The following is a 15,675-nucleotide window of genomic DNA, read 5'->3' on the forward strand; positions in this document are numbered from 1 at the left end:
TATTTGACATTATATTTATTGTACCATGTCATTATAAATGCATCACTGTAACAGTCGAGGCCTGATTTAAGAGAATGACATATGGCGAGAAGTTTCCGAAATTCTTCAAGAGGTAGACTAACTAATCCAAACTCAAAACAGAAAGTAGTCTGAAATATAAATACATCAGTCTGGTTAACATTACATCACATAACATGTTGATATCTTTTTCAGTACAACACTCCACCCAAAGCAAACATTACACCAGCCATCAAGAATCCCTCAGTAACACTGTACAGTAGTACAAGTAAGGATTTCTATAAAGAAGATAAACTCTTCCTTACAGAGTGTAAAGGGAAGGTCATTGCTCCAAAACGAATTTAAGCTGAGCGTCCCAAGAGTGGAACAAACATATGGCTTCAATATTTTGCATATTTATTTATAAAGAGGTCATCCCTGCCAGTGGCGTGAAAATAGCACTTCGTCTTTGACTAGCTAAGAAATGATTAACACTGTTAGCTGCCCGTAGTTAAACAGTGGAAAAGCCTCCGCAGACTGAGTGAGTTTGTTCAGGCCTGCTGGCTCTAGGGGATGGAGGATTTTAGCTGCAGCGCTTTGGGAGAGAGGAGGAGGAAGAGGAGGAGGAGGGGGAGGAGGAGAAGGAGGAGGATAGGGAGGAGGGGAGGCGTTGTCCTAAGCTGATCTGTGCAGGGGGGCTGCAGAGCCGACAGAAGGGCGAAGTATGTTAGCAATGCTGCCGCCGTACAGAAAAGGAGAATCGAACTGAACAACACACACTGGCAGAGCGGTAATAAGACAACGTTGGACTTTTAGATAAATAAATAAAGTCAAGTTAACAATCTTAAACTGATAAATATATTTACAAGTACTCAATAAATAGTTAAATATCTTCTGAGCAGATAAAAGCAGTTACACAAACTCCAATTTAGAGTCCCGCGTTAAGTAGATTTAGGTTCATAATGGGTCATTTTTGTTTGTTTGACCACTTGCAACAGCTTCCCATTAGGCCGACCACATCCTGTTCATTTAAAGACTTCTAACATAGTGCAATAAGACGCTGCAACATGCATTAACCCTTCTGTCCTGGTAGAGAGCAGAGGAGGCCCAGCTCGTCAAGTTAAGACATGCAGTGATGATGGGATTTCCACCTGGTGACAAAACAGAGAGAGAATGATCAATGCAAGTCCAGTGTGACACACTGTGCTGCCATTATGCATCATCTGTATTGTTCTTTATCATCAGAACTGCACTCAATTCTTTCTAGATACTGAGAAACCAGAAAACATCGGACTACAGAGAAACAAAAACCCGTACACCTCTTTATCAAACAGTCATGAAGTGCAGCAGTAGTTCTGCAAGTATGTAGAATCAAATCTGTGTCCTCTGCAGTGACCACAGCTGTGGATCTTCAGCAGTAGTTCTCCCAAATATGTACAGATTTCACTCATTTACTTTCATTTTAAAAATGACATGGGACGTCTTGTCAGCAAAGACGTTAGTTTACATATGTCAAATTGTGTAAAACAATCATCATAAATGGCAGAAAATCCAAACACTTCAACATTCAACATTTTAGTAAATACGCTTATCCGCTTTCTTGCCGACAGTTAGATGAGAAGATTGATAGTGCATTTCCCAAAATGTGAGCCATGAAAATAGTAGCCTATCTAGGATATCACGAGTGCAGCAAGGTAAGCAGTGCCTACCCTGGCTCCCTTGTAAATCACGTTTGCTAAACCAATAATATTTCATATAATAAACTTGTACTTGTATTATTACTGTTTATTCTTGTGATTTCTATTGTGTAGTTTAGACGTTTTGAAGAAATGTAGGGGTTGCGTCATCGAATACGAAAATACGATTTTACTGCCCATTCATTGTGAATGTAAGCCAAAAAAAAACATCTTGCGCATGCGCACTTCGAACCTGTATATTCTACAACATTAACGTCAAAAAGCAGAACTCCTCTGTGCCTTTTACGTAGATCTGCCAGAAATGCTCTTCGTTACGTATGACATTCGAGATTCCTCGCTGGAAATGTGCGCAGTTGGATTTGAATGTCATACGTCAGAGCTCATTCATTGTAGCTAACATAAACCGTCGTAAACCTCAATGTCATCATGGTGGCTGCTGACACCTCAGAACCGAACAATTTTGCAAAATTGGATTTTCAAAGTAAAAAAGAAATTATAGCGAGAGGGAGGCCTACCTCAGCCTTAGCCAACCTACATCAACAAAAGGGACAGAAAAGTGTACTATCTTTTCAAACGGACTGGTACAAAAGAAAAGATTGACTACGTGGATGTGCTATCTGCTTTGAAATGATCGATCCTCAGCAATAGAGAAGCTGTTTTTTTCACATAAACTATTTTTTTTTCTGAACACATTTCCGTTTGTTGTCAGCCCCAAGTCGATCATAGTTTTATGAAAATTAAACTTCCGTTTAATAAACTGCTCAGGCAAACGCTAGGGAGTACTATACCGCAAACCGATTAAAAACTTGTGACTTGATGAGCTCTGAGAGGAGCCACAGGCTCACCTGTGCTGTTTAGAGGCAACTAGGCTCAGGTGAGCTCAATCTGCACACAATAAGTCCTCCTATAACTAGGAGGGGAGAAAGAAGACCATTTCTCTGTTTGCCCTGCTACCAGCCAGACCTGCTCCCCTGTCTGAGTCTAAAATGAGTTATTCTTTAAGGTTTATCACTTTGATAATGACATGTCTTTGTCTGTTCACTTTATGACTAAATTGCCATATTTAACTGGAATATTGTTTTAATTTATATATTATCTGGCTTCGAGTTGATAGATATGATTACAATGAGTAATTTGTACTTTGGACATGTTTAGATAAATAAAAACTGTTATCTTCACTTGGCCTATACTTGACTAGACTAGAGAGAGACTGAAGTGGAAGAGCTAACATTTATTTCAGAAGTTTCATCCCAATCATCTGCAGTTCACCTTATTGTTAGTCATGTCAATAGTTTATCCAAAAATAATTTATCCTCAAACAACAACAAAGAAGCAATTAAAGTTGCATTTTATTGTTTAAATTTATTCTTTTACTCTTCTTTCATACTGGTATTTTCATTCTTAGACAGGTTGCTCCTTTTTTAGTTTGAACATGCCTACACTCAGGCCTGATATGTGAGGACAGATATTGGTAGTATTGCACCGTATATTTACAGCTCTCCTAATCTGTTTCCCTAGGTGACCCCAGCCCTGCTATCAGACCTCTTCTGGACCCGACCTGACCCTGATCTATTATGTTGAAACAATGAACATGCTTTGTATTTTATGTTAAGCTTGAAATGTATTCATTTGTAGCATTCATACACACAAATGTATCTGGTCAAACAACTACAGTTAACCACTATAAAGATGCTTTAACTTCCTGTACTGTCTTTTCTCTCCTCTTCCTGGCCCTTTCAATATTTAATTTGGTGGCATACTGCATGTAACACTCTCTATGATATAATGGTACATCTGGTCTTTAAGGTCCTATTTCCCTACAGCTCTTTCTGTCGTATTTAAATTCACCCACTGAAGACAACTCTGTACAAATTGTCCAACTTACAACTGAAAACGGTATTTTATGTCGCTGTACAGCTAGTTAAACACATTCAACACTCCATATACAAGCTAATGTATCATAATAATGTTATGTAATACCACTAATATCATCCCCGCTCTGGGCGGTGCATGTTTACATTTTGGGGTCCTATTCAAGCTGTACGCGATTACCAAGTGTCAAAACTTAAGTGTTTTGATTTGGTCAGGTTGAAAAGCGATCTTGTGGGATTGTATGGCTTGCAAGCAGTAAGGGTCAAATTGCCCTTACAGCTACTTTTGATGAGTATGACTTTGAAAAGACAGTTCCAGAGGCAACTAAGTTGCTGCAGCTGGTCCTGGTCCAGCCACCACATGCAGCCTTGGAGGAGAAAACATTTTTCACCTTGAAATGGATAGACATACTGTAGGAAACACACTAGGTAAGCATGGCTTTCTGCCCTTGCTATTCTGTCAATTTAGAGCCAGAGACTTAATAAATCGGCCTGTAAGGACGAGCCTTACAACGCCACATCTGATGTGTTCACCAGGAAAAACAACTAGAGATTGGTGAGTCACTGTACATTTTATATAACTTTGTTTAGCTTCATATTGAATGACCTCTGTGTTTGAATTGTTGCTGACTGAATGCAACACAGAAACATAACCAAACCAAGCCAGAGGGCAAAGAGTTTTTTAACCGCAGGGAAAATGTTGTTTTTGAAAGGCTAAACGCCGACAAATATGGATCGAGGCAGAATATTTCATTAGATAAAAACATGTTTTTGGAAATTATCACATCTATCTTTTTTCAATACATTTTGACTTTTGGATTTAGGACTAAGATAAAGGGCTGAGCGCTGCATCACTCACTGTGTGTGAGCGAGAGAGAGAGGAGGTGAAAGGTGGACTATTGCACACAATGTTTCTGTAAGTTATTAACAAAAATTTGAATATCAATGTTATGAATGAAGCTTCAAACTATTCGGTACAATAGTGTAAGTGATGATGACCGTAGATTGGTATAGACGCTAAAATTTACCAATATCCCCTGCAAAGTCAGCGCCCAGCAGCAGAGCTACGCCGCTGCCATTTTGGACTTAAATCAACTACCGTACGCCAGTAAAACGTCTGCCTACAGTGCCGTATAAAAATAAAACAAAGTCATTTCTATTCTATTGTCATCATTTTAATGTCTCTACGGAAATGCCCTTTGTTGAACAATAAAAATATTATAAATATGCATACTATTATAACTATTTACTTACTTAGAAAAATCCAGCACAGATTTTGAGAGCTATCTCAATCTTTTTTCATGTCAAGGATCTCCAAAATCAATGTCCAACAGACCACAGATCATGGATGTAGAAGAGGTTGTGTCCTGTGCTTTTGCCCTGCGTGTTAGTAAATAGCGTACAGCTACAATGAATTATGTTTATGTCATGCTACTAGCACTACTAGCTACTGGCCGATAGCCGGTTGTTTGGGAACAGAGACGTTAATACATCCACCACGATACAGGCTTACAACATACAGCCCATGGGTGTATTATAAGATAAGAGTGATGAATTATAACCAATATATTCATTATTACAGCTAGCAGGAAGCTGGCAGAACCGGATATGTCATATGAACGTGCAGGGCGGATTCGGATTCAGCTATTAGTTCATTTTATAACTTTTAGGACATAATGATTTAAATGAGGGCTTTTTAAGTGTTCATAGGTTGATTTACTTTAACAAAAATTATCCTGTGATTTACAGACGTCTCTTTATACATTCATAGCTATGGACTCATTGGAGTTTTCGGTCCAAAATGGCAGCAGCGCTAACGCAGTGCCATCTAGCGGCCATTGTCAACGAAGCCCCTTTGCTTCTATACTCTTTGGTCCTACTGAGCGATAGATGATTGTTATGTCCAGCGACTCCACATCACAGCCAGTAATAACAACATGAGGCTACTGTTTCAAAATCAAAGAATACATGTATTAATCGCAGCACTCGCATTAGAACGTGGCACTAACAGAGTGCTAGATACGTTTTGAATTTATGAATGATTCTCTGTCAAATGAGCAGAAGGAGGCGCGTAGAAACAGCTGTTGCGTGTTATTTGCGGCACACACACCCCTTACATACAACAAACAGCGCTGTCCATGGTTCTGAAACAACAGCTTGTCACTGTCTGAACGAGCTGCATCCATACTGTAGGTTAGCGTTACATGCTGAAAGTATGCTACTACTGTCTTCTGCTAGCAAAGGCCTATGGAAAGGAGGCTGGGTCACGGGCAGACATGGGTCTTGGTGTATGGGGTATAACACATGCGCAGTGTAACTGAAGCTAGGGTCGTGCGTTGCGATTGGCTCAATTTCAACGAGTGCAGGCCAGATTTTATTGTGCATGTGTTGTACCCCCGAAGATATGACGCGTAACCCAGCCTCCTTTCCGTAGGCCTTGGTGCTAGCTACATCTGGCAGGTTGCTGCTAGATAGCAGGAGTTGTGTATTCCTGTTTCCACAGTAACGTAAGATGGCTCTGCATTACCATATTCAACTGCAGCCAGTGTTACACTCGTTTTTGCTCAGAGATACAGTATTTTGTAATGATTGTATGATTGTTTGTTCCTGTTCGTTGTTGTAAACTTATTGTATGCATTTGATTTGTTCATTCAAAATGTACAGAATGAATTGTGCTTGCGTTGTTGTATAACACTAAACATTTATAACATGCATTTCAATTATGTAGCATATTGACCCGGGATCACTGAATATTGATTTTGTTAGGCCTAGCAGTGTAGTGCCTACTCTGTTACTGACCTCACCGTACGTCATTGTTGCGCGCTGTTTTTAAAGTCACGTGTTTTGAAGTTCATGGTTCTGGACAAATTTAAGACTGTATGAATTATATACAAAACAAGAAACAATTTACTTCCTGGATCAGACAGAGAGGGGGGGTTATAACCTAGGAGGAAAATTGAATGGAAAAAACATTGTGTTCGTACCACTATGAAAAGCATGTGTATTTCAATTTGTGGGGTGAATTTATGGAATGGTTTAAATGAAGAAATTAAGCAATGTACAAATATATAAATCAATTTAAGAAAACATATTGTAATGTGTTCAAAACATGTTCTTTAAGGGGGGAGGGTTGAGGAAGGGGCCTTGTCTCTCTCGGGGCTGTGACGCTCGTTGTTGTTGTTGTTGTTTTTTATCTTTTATGTATTTATGTGTATATTTGATAAACATTAAGTTCATAATTTTATTTAAGTTATGGAAAGTTGTAGGATCTTTAAGTGTTTACCTCTGCCTACTCCTTTATAAACATGTATATGTTTACTGTTCATTTTATTGGTTATTCTTGTTTTGCTTTCTTATTGTTTGTTACATGTTCAAAATAAATCTATCTATTTATTCCTTTAACCACTGGTAAGGTTACACATATGTTAGAAAATACAAATGCTGTACCGAAACTAAATATTAATTGTTCACTGCACTTTCATATAATCAAATAATAATCAATAAAAATTCTCAAAATAGACATTTTTCTTATTGCGGCACTATATGCAAAAACATCCAGATCAAGTCCTTTCCTCAGATTATCGAGCCCTCTCCCAAGAGGTGCATTTCCTTTGAAACATTTATACAGCTTTAAACTGCACCGCTCACTGCTCATGTGCAGACTTAAGCTGGTATCTGGTGGCAGTTGATCAGGCGTTAATATTACAGTGTAACTCAATGCTTCGGGGCGAGCAGAGTGTGGGCACACAATCTGAAAAGACTGACTGGGATAGTGTGTCTGGGAAACGCTGTTAGGGAACAGTTTAAAACAAGAATCATGTTGCATTTTTCAACCTCACATTAAGCATTGTTAGTATATTTTTATTTTTCTCCCCATTAACAGAGAATGCGGACAGTCTGAAAAAATACTTTACCTATTTGCCTGAAAGCTCCTTCCTCATGCAGGACTTAAAAGAGGTGAACTTCTCCTCCCCTCTGACACCCTGTGAATGATTGAGAGAAAGTGAGAGAAAGACAGAGAGGAATACTATGAGAAGATTCATTTCATGATGTCCCACTAGATGGCAGTATAATTTCACCAAAATCACTAACGGCCAACTCAGATGTGAGATGTGTTTCAGTAATAAAAAGTGGCAGGAGTGTAATTTAGACATTATGGTATGGAGTCATTTAAGTACAGCACCGCCTAAAGAAAACAGAGACATAATTAGAGCTCACTGAAAGCTGTAATTAAACAGGAAATGTGGTGTTTGTGATGCTAATAGCTGCTTAAGTAGGCCTAATTGTGTGAAAGTACTCTGTTTTGAAAGTAAACATGTATTTCTGTGCCCAGCATCAACCCGTATTTGACCTTCCCCCTTTGAAATCTGACTTGACTCTGTGTCCTTCAGTGTGATATCCGTCCTGACAGATTACTAAGGCTGTCAATCGATTAATTTAATCGCGATTAATCGCATGATTGTCCATAGTTAATCATGATTAATCGAAAAATTAATCACACATTATTTTTATCTGTTCAAAATGTACCCAACAGGCAACAACAGCTGTCAGTGTGTCAGTGTGCTGACTTGGCTATGACTTGCCCCAAACTGCATGTGATTATCATAAAGTGGGCATGTCTGTAAAGGGGAGACTCGTGGGTACCCATAGAACCCATTTTCATTCACATATCTTGAGGTCAGAGGTCAAGGGACCCCTTTGAAAATGGCCATGCCAGTTTTTTCTTCTCAATAAGCTAGTATGACATGGTTGGTACTGATGGATTCCTTAGGTTTATGATGCCAGTATCTTCAGTATCTTCTAGCTTTAAAACTGAGTCCGCTACAACCTAAAAATCGCAAGTTGAGTTAATGTGTTAAAGAAATTAGTACCGTTAAAACAAATTTGCGTTAACGCGTTATTATCGTGTTAACTTTGACCGCCCTTCAGATTATACATTAAGAAGTAGCTGACAAAAACTGACATCTTTCCCATCAGCCAGTGCTGCTGCAGAGACACCAACACCTCCGTCACCTTCAGAGTCATAAAACAGAGATAGATGGCGTCTAAATGGAATCTCACCCCGCCGCCGCGGTGCAGCCGGTCCTTCATGACGCCGATGAACTCCTTGTGGCTGAGTTTACCATCGCGATCCTCGTCAAAGATCTTGAAGACCGTGTTGACCAGGTGGCGGGTCAGCTTGATGCCCGTGGCCACGTAGACGGCGCGGGTGAACTCCTCTGAGAGGGAAGAAAAACAGGTGAACAATCAATCAACACTGAAGAGGGAAGTAGTCTTTATTACAGATGTGTTTGCTACCAATATTACCATTACTATTTCCATTATGACATTTAAACAGATTGTGTTGTTTGAGGCAAAATCATAAAGATTTGATGTCACCTGGAGGGTTTGCTCAGACTCACTGCAAACGGAGGACAAATAGTAAAACTATACGGTAACACTTTATAATAATCATTTATAAATGGTAAATTGATAGTTAATTAAACGTAGTTTCTACTGTTAACAAACAATGAAATGATAATTAATATTTACTAATTATCAGTAATGTTATAATTTCTGTTGTTTTATCATTAGTTTGTATAATATGAAATAACTACTTTATACATTATATATTGTATCATAGCTGAAAAAAGACTATAACAATTTAATTTTGATTACATTGGTAAACTATTTATTAACAGTTTATTGTTGCACACATTATAACATTTGATATACTATATTAAGTATTTGTTAGCGATTACCAAATAATTTGTAAACCTTTAAGAAATTGTTTGTAAAACATCTATAAACATAACATAGATAGATGGACATAAACCAATTATTAACCATTGACAAAGTATTAACTATCATCTAAATATTGTTTAAAGACATTTTACAAAGTATTTATTAACCATTTAACAAAGTATTATAATCATCAGCTGTAACTTTATGATAGCCATCCAAATAATGTTTATAGATGTTTTACAAACCGTTTCTTTAAGGTATACGAATAATATCTTAATCATTAACAAATATATTTGTTAATGATTAAGATATTATTGTTGCACACATTACTGTACATATATATATATATATATATATAATGTTATAGTGTGTGCAACAATAAACTGTTAAAATAGCATACATTGTGGCATTACTAGTAATAAGTAAACATTATTAATTATCATTCTGTTTGTTAACAGTAAAATAACTATTAATTAAGTTTAATTAACTATCAATTTACTATTTATAAATGATGGTTATTATAAAGTGTTACCAACTATACTATCCAGTGACTCTATTTGAAGTGTTGTACCACCATAATGTGACTATAAACTGTGAGACTTTACCTTGACCGATGGAGCGGTTGGCGAAGTTGTACATCTGCATGGCGATGGTGAAATCCTCCAGGTTGTTTAGGAACTGGAAGAAGGACCTGAACTCCTCAAAGGTGATTCCCTGCAAAGAGATGACAACAATAAAACAACGCTTTTTATTTATGAAACATAAAGCTTGTGAAATGCAACATGAGAAATCATAAAGTGCCACATAAAGCTGCATGTGTCAACACTCCGGCAAAGGATAGTGCTACAATTCACACAACACATAATCTGCCTCCTTTCATCCTGCGTGGGAGGGGGGAATCCTTTAGTGTGTGTGGGACCTTGAAGCCATCAGATAGATAACACACCCAAACAGACAAAGTATACATTGCTGGATTTTCCCTGCGCGGTATGGACACGCTGAGCTGTCAGCAGCGGGGGGAGGACTGTAGCTTTTTGGGAAGAGGTCAGGCCGTTTGCAGACTTTTCTAAAGCAGATTAACCTGATACTTGAATAAACAAAAACAACAAAAGTGATGAATCCCCAAACATTTCAAGCCTGGCTGATGACTCAAACACCGAGCCCATTGATCTCCACTCAACCGTCCCACAGCTACTAGCTCCTTCTCTCGCCGGGGGCCTCGCCAAACAGGCAGTGCACACATCCTAACAAATGGAGTAATGACTAATCTGTGACGCTTTGCTGTTTCAACAAGGTGAGGGCCATAAAATATCTCTTAGCCTAACGATGAGACCCACTTGATCGTCAATGGAGATCTAGCAACAGGCTACTCGAGAAGGCCGAGGAGCTGCTGGTGCCTTTTCAGCAGCGCCAAGAGGAAAAACAAATTAAAGCTAAAATGAGGATGCTTCACTCAGCAGCTAATTCACAGGGAGGGACCAAAAGAAACCTTGAATGTGTGCTGTTAACCTCACATCTGAACGTCTCTATGACGGCCGAACGAGTTCCAAACTAGTTTTGCTTGATCATCACCCGATCCCTTATTGCAGCAGTTCATGTACATTGTGCATTGCTGTGTCTTTTTTGTTGTTTCAAAGTCTGTGAAACGCTTACTAATTCATTTAAAGGAATAGTTTGACATTTTGGAAAACACTTCTTCACTTTCTTTCTAGGAGTTAAGGCCTTTACACACCGGGTCGGGACAAATAATTGACACAAAATGTGAAATACTCGCTTGCGAATATTATATGTCTAGGGCTTTTATTTTGAAATTTAAGAGCAGAAGGAGTGGATCTGGTCTGTGCTGCCTTTGTAAAGGTTAAAAGGAGTAATGAAGTTTGCCTTCTTGGTTTGGACTAAGGGCCCTTCGTGTTGTTGTTTCATAAATATAGGGGCAACTGAACCCATTCTGCACAACGTGATTGGTCGATGCCTTCGTGGTAAAAAAGCTCAGCAAATCGACCTTGTTCCGAAAAAATCATGTCCCTTTTTCGCCTTGTAATATTCTTGTTTTGTGTGAAATCATTCATGACAAAAACAACAGGTTGTAAAAATATATTCATGTGCAAATTAATTGCTAAAAAAAAAAGGCTTTAGTCAGATGAGAACATTGATACCATTCCCCATGCTAAATATGAAGCTATAATCAGCAGGCAGTTATGTTAGCTTAGAATAAAGACTGGAAACAGAAGGGGCAGAGCTTGCCTAACTCCCTGCAAAGTAAAAAAAGTCTTCAAGAAGACTTGAAACTAGCGTTTGAGACCATAAACTCTTGTTTACAATGTTTACTGAGGTAATAAATCACGTGAGAAGTAGGCTCATTTTCTCATAGACACAGATCAAACTAAATTTTTGCAACCAGAGGAGTCGCCCCCTGCTGGCTGTTAGAAAGAACGCAAGTTTAAGGCACTTCTGCACCAGCTTCACTTTTCAGAGGTTGCCACCTGGCTCCAACACGTAATTCCCCTAAAACCACAAATTGTAATTCAAAATTTGATTTTCATCCTTTCAATATGTGTGATCTATAAGAGGTAAGGATGAGGTTAAATGACAGGTTGGACAAAATACCCTGAAAACCAATATAATAATGTACAATTTAATAGTCCTACAACTTTGTGAGTCTTATAATGTTGAAGAGAGGAATTGGTTGATCTCTCCTGCATTCTTTGAGGCTGCAGTTTTTGATGTTGTATTGGATGACATCATATTGTGAGGCATCACTGTTATTTTGTCTACCCTTTGTACTTTAACATGAGGAATGGGCGCTGTCAGACGTAACACGGGATGACAAATCGGAATGGGAAAACAACAGCGTACCTTTTCATCCGGCAAGCTGTGGCGCACGTTCTCCAAATACTCGCTGACGTCGTCCACGTTGGTGTAGCGAAGGAGGATCCGAGCGAAGTCTTCCTCGCCAATGGTGGGCAGGCCTTTGGAGTAGGAGAGGAACTCTATCTCGAGCAACTCTGTCTGCAGGTTGTCCATGAACCTGGAGGAGCGAGACGCACCGCTGACAGGAAACGCCACCACCAGAAACTTGCATGCACAAAGGAACACTTAACATGGTCACAAACAAAACCACTAAAGGTTAAGCTGCTGGAAGTATGAAAATGATTAATGGCCATATTACACTGTTTACTCAGGAACATCATGATTTATCACAGAGAAGACAAATGTTTTTTTTAACTCACTTGTAAAACTCTTCAAATTTCAACTCGGCTTTGCCTTTTTTCCCAAAGAAATGCACCAGCAGCGTCGTCTCTGTCTTGTCATCCACATTCTATCAGAGGGAAAAGTGCTGCATTATGACTCCTCATAGCTTTAAATATCCACTTCAGCAATTATTCAGCCAAACATTGAGTCAATTTGCACAAAATCTCTGAGTCTGAGCAGCCAGGATGAGCTGTTCTCTTAAGTGTATCATGGTAACACCAGGTAAACATTAACAATGATATTTATCTAACCATGCTGAAAGTAAAGATGTTAGTTAATAGATTCTGCTATTGAATAATTACTCCGAGTTAATGGTTAATTTTTCACTGTGCCTGAAACCAAACAGCATTTCTCATTTCTGCATGAACACGTGCCATGCAACAGATTCATCCAACGTGCTACAGAGGGAACATTAGTGAGTATTTCCTTTACTCCACAGCTCTAACAAGGAACCTACAGTACGGACAGTCATAGTATTATTACTGTATAACCAAAGTAATGAGGGCATGGCTACCTCGGTGAGATCAGAAAACAGAACTTGACTTGTGCCACGTCTGAGAACATCCCACATGCCCCGGGCCTCCACATGCTGACTGTCTTTTTTAAGAACCTGTGGCAGCGGTTGAAGCACAGCTGTTAGAAGACAAAATACATCTGGCACACGTTACTAAGATTAGGAAAAAGGAAGACGGACGAACAAACACGGAGGCGGGCAGGAGGACCGAGATGCACAGACTAGAAATAAGATGAAGAGTCAGACATGTGTGGCGGTAGACAAAAGGACAAAAAGACAGACTGACATCCATCCACAGTCAGACAGGCAGAAACAGACTGGAGCTGACACCGCTGTATCTGAGAGGCCCATCAGCCCTGACGTGAGCCTGCTCTGCTCTGCAGCCATGCATGCAGCCTCTTGGCAGGACATTGAGCCAACATAGCTAACACATGTCCAAAGCATGCAAGGCGTGAGAGCTGAATGGTGATTCATGCCAGGTTAACTATGCAACTGAACCCACCCAATACATCATCATCATTTAATGCTAAACTGAGAGGTGAATGCAGGTTAACAGACATCTCTCTCACCTACTGCTGTGCAATAGGTTCAGAGTCTAAATATAAAAGATGATGGTGCAGATTTTACCGACGCACTAAAATGCACAATTCCTGCTCAACATTGTCTGGAACAAAGAAACCACTCTGCTATTTTTCTTGATGAGGTCAGGCTCCTGATCTCGGATTAACCAATCATTATCATTATTACAGTTTACACACTGCTGCCTTCTGGACTACTATAACTGTAGCTATACTGAACTGTCAACAACGTCTCTCTTGTAAGTGGTGTGATATTCAATGGAAAGATCACAGGAAATGTGTCTCGAGTAGTTAAAGGGTGGGTCCATTATTATGGGGTTTATGAGGTTGTTATATCATCCTCTAGCTTCACAGATGTGTTCCTTCTGTATTCAAATCTGAAATTCAAATTGTGGTCAAAGTATATATGTTTTAGCGTCAAAATGTTATTATTATGTTATCTTCCTAAAAACTTTTTCCCACATGACCAAAGTAAAGTATTGCTGTGTGAACGCCGCGTTAGTTCGGATCTGAAAGTTACACAATAACACAAACAAACTAACCGATGGATGCAGTGGTAGACCAGCAAGTCCTGTGTTCTGCGAGGTAAAATTACTGTTTTTGTGAATGTAGTCTGGTGGCTTTGAAGAGAGTGTTATAACAGCTTCAGTTCTCTGTTGAAAGGGCTGTCTGATGACAAGGTGAAGTGGTGAAAATATTCTAAATATAGCGTACACTTGAACTGATATTGAATTTCTTTTAGGTGGCTGCTCCCGTCCACTTTACCTCGCCGTCTGACAACCCTTTCCAATCGGGAACTGAAGCCGTTATATCGCTCTCTTCAAAGCCACCAGACTGCATTCACAAAAGCAGTAATTTTATCTTGCAGTACACGGGAGTATACATACAACCCCACTTCAAAAAATCTGAACTAAGTCTTTCAGTTATTTCCAAACGTGACACAGCTAGTGCTAGCATTCAGGTTATTCATAACCTTATTGATTAGCTTCGATTAGCTTACTTTGGTAACTTGCATCACTGCTTTTTGCAACGACCGAGTGGGCGTTTCCATTTGAAAAAAAACCTAAAACGGAACAGATGAAGAAAACTAGGATTTCTAACTCCCAGTTATAAACCAAACCATGTCGGTGTCTCTCACTCATCATTTCTCCAGTCTCGATGTTTCACAAGTCCGGACATCACCTCGTCCAAAAGCAACACCAGCACACAGCCAACTAGAAACAGCTGGCCGCCGTTGACACGTGCTCTTAAGAACGGCTTGCTTCATTTCATAATATTTATTTATCTTATCAACTGTTTTTTTTTTTCATCTCTCAAGCCTGAGGGTGAATGTTACACAGATGATAAAACAGCTCTTCCTCTGCACCTCATCACTTTTCACCAGAGAGAGGGAGATTTACAACATGAAACCCACAGCTAATTACGGAACAACTCTTTAATGCGTTGCACTGCTCCCATCTCATCCCATGAAAAGATCCTGATACACTTGTAATTAGAATATACCGGGGAAAGCCCGACCGCAGCACTGAAGACATACATGCCTGTTATGTGTTTCTGACTTTTGAACTCGTTGCTGGAAACATATCTTCAGTACGGCAGAAGGAATCAAAACAAAAAAAGACACGCCGAAAGGTAAAATCTTCAAAGAGACGGGTCTGTCTCTCTGTTAGCTTGTGGGCTCTTCTATGTGTGTGTGTGTGTGTTGAGTGCTTTTCACAGTTCTCCTCTCTGACTGGCATCTTCATGGTCAAACCCATCACAAAAGGTAACCTGAGTCCAAATACCACTCCTCAAGAAACTGTAAAAATAAAACATGGGGGTCCGGGCGAAACGTTGTCAGTCTTCAGGTAAGAGCTTTTTGAAGTGGAATCTCTCGCCCAACGCTGACAAAAAGTACATAAATCATCTGCACTACCACACACACACACACACACATACAAAGACAATATGTCAGATAACGTTGCACACAGTGGTGTATTTCAATTCACAGTGAACGTGAATGAGGTTATCTCTTCTGTTAACAGACACAAATACGGGTGGTG

The 15,675-nt window shown here is 39.4% G+C and overlaps 1 protein-coding gene across 2 annotated transcripts in view; it reads right to left on the minus strand.

The window, feature by feature from the left end:
- micu3b (mitochondrial calcium uptake family, member 3b) overlaps window positions 1–15,675 on the minus strand; it is a 27,401-nt gene continuing 11,726 nt past the window's right edge. Inside the window, exons 9-15 of one of the 2 annotated variants that reach the window (XM_037780605.1) lie at window positions 13,056–13,151; window positions 12,520–12,608; window positions 12,146–12,317; window positions 9,895–10,003; window positions 8,627–8,784; window positions 7,480–7,548; window positions 1–1,148 (exon numbers count right to left, since the gene is read on the minus strand). In XM_037780605.1, coding sequence (XP_037636533.1) covers window positions 7,480–7,548; window positions 8,627–8,784; window positions 9,895–10,003; window positions 12,146–12,317; window positions 12,520–12,608; window positions 13,056–13,151 — 693 coding nt within the window. In that variant the 3' untranslated portion in view covers window positions 1–1,148. The remainder of the gene's footprint in view (window positions 1,149–7,479; window positions 7,549–8,626; window positions 8,785–9,894; window positions 10,004–12,145; window positions 12,318–12,519; window positions 12,609–13,055; window positions 13,152–15,675) is intronic. The other variant, XM_037780606.1, reaches the window with a different exon arrangement.

This window comes from Sebastes umbrosus, chromosome 9 (genome assembly GCF_015220745.1).
Source record: "Sebastes umbrosus isolate fSebUmb1 chromosome 9, fSebUmb1.pri, whole genome shotgun sequence".
In the NCBI taxonomy this organism is placed as follows: Eukaryota; Metazoa; Chordata; class Actinopteri; order Perciformes; family Sebastidae; genus Sebastes; species Sebastes umbrosus.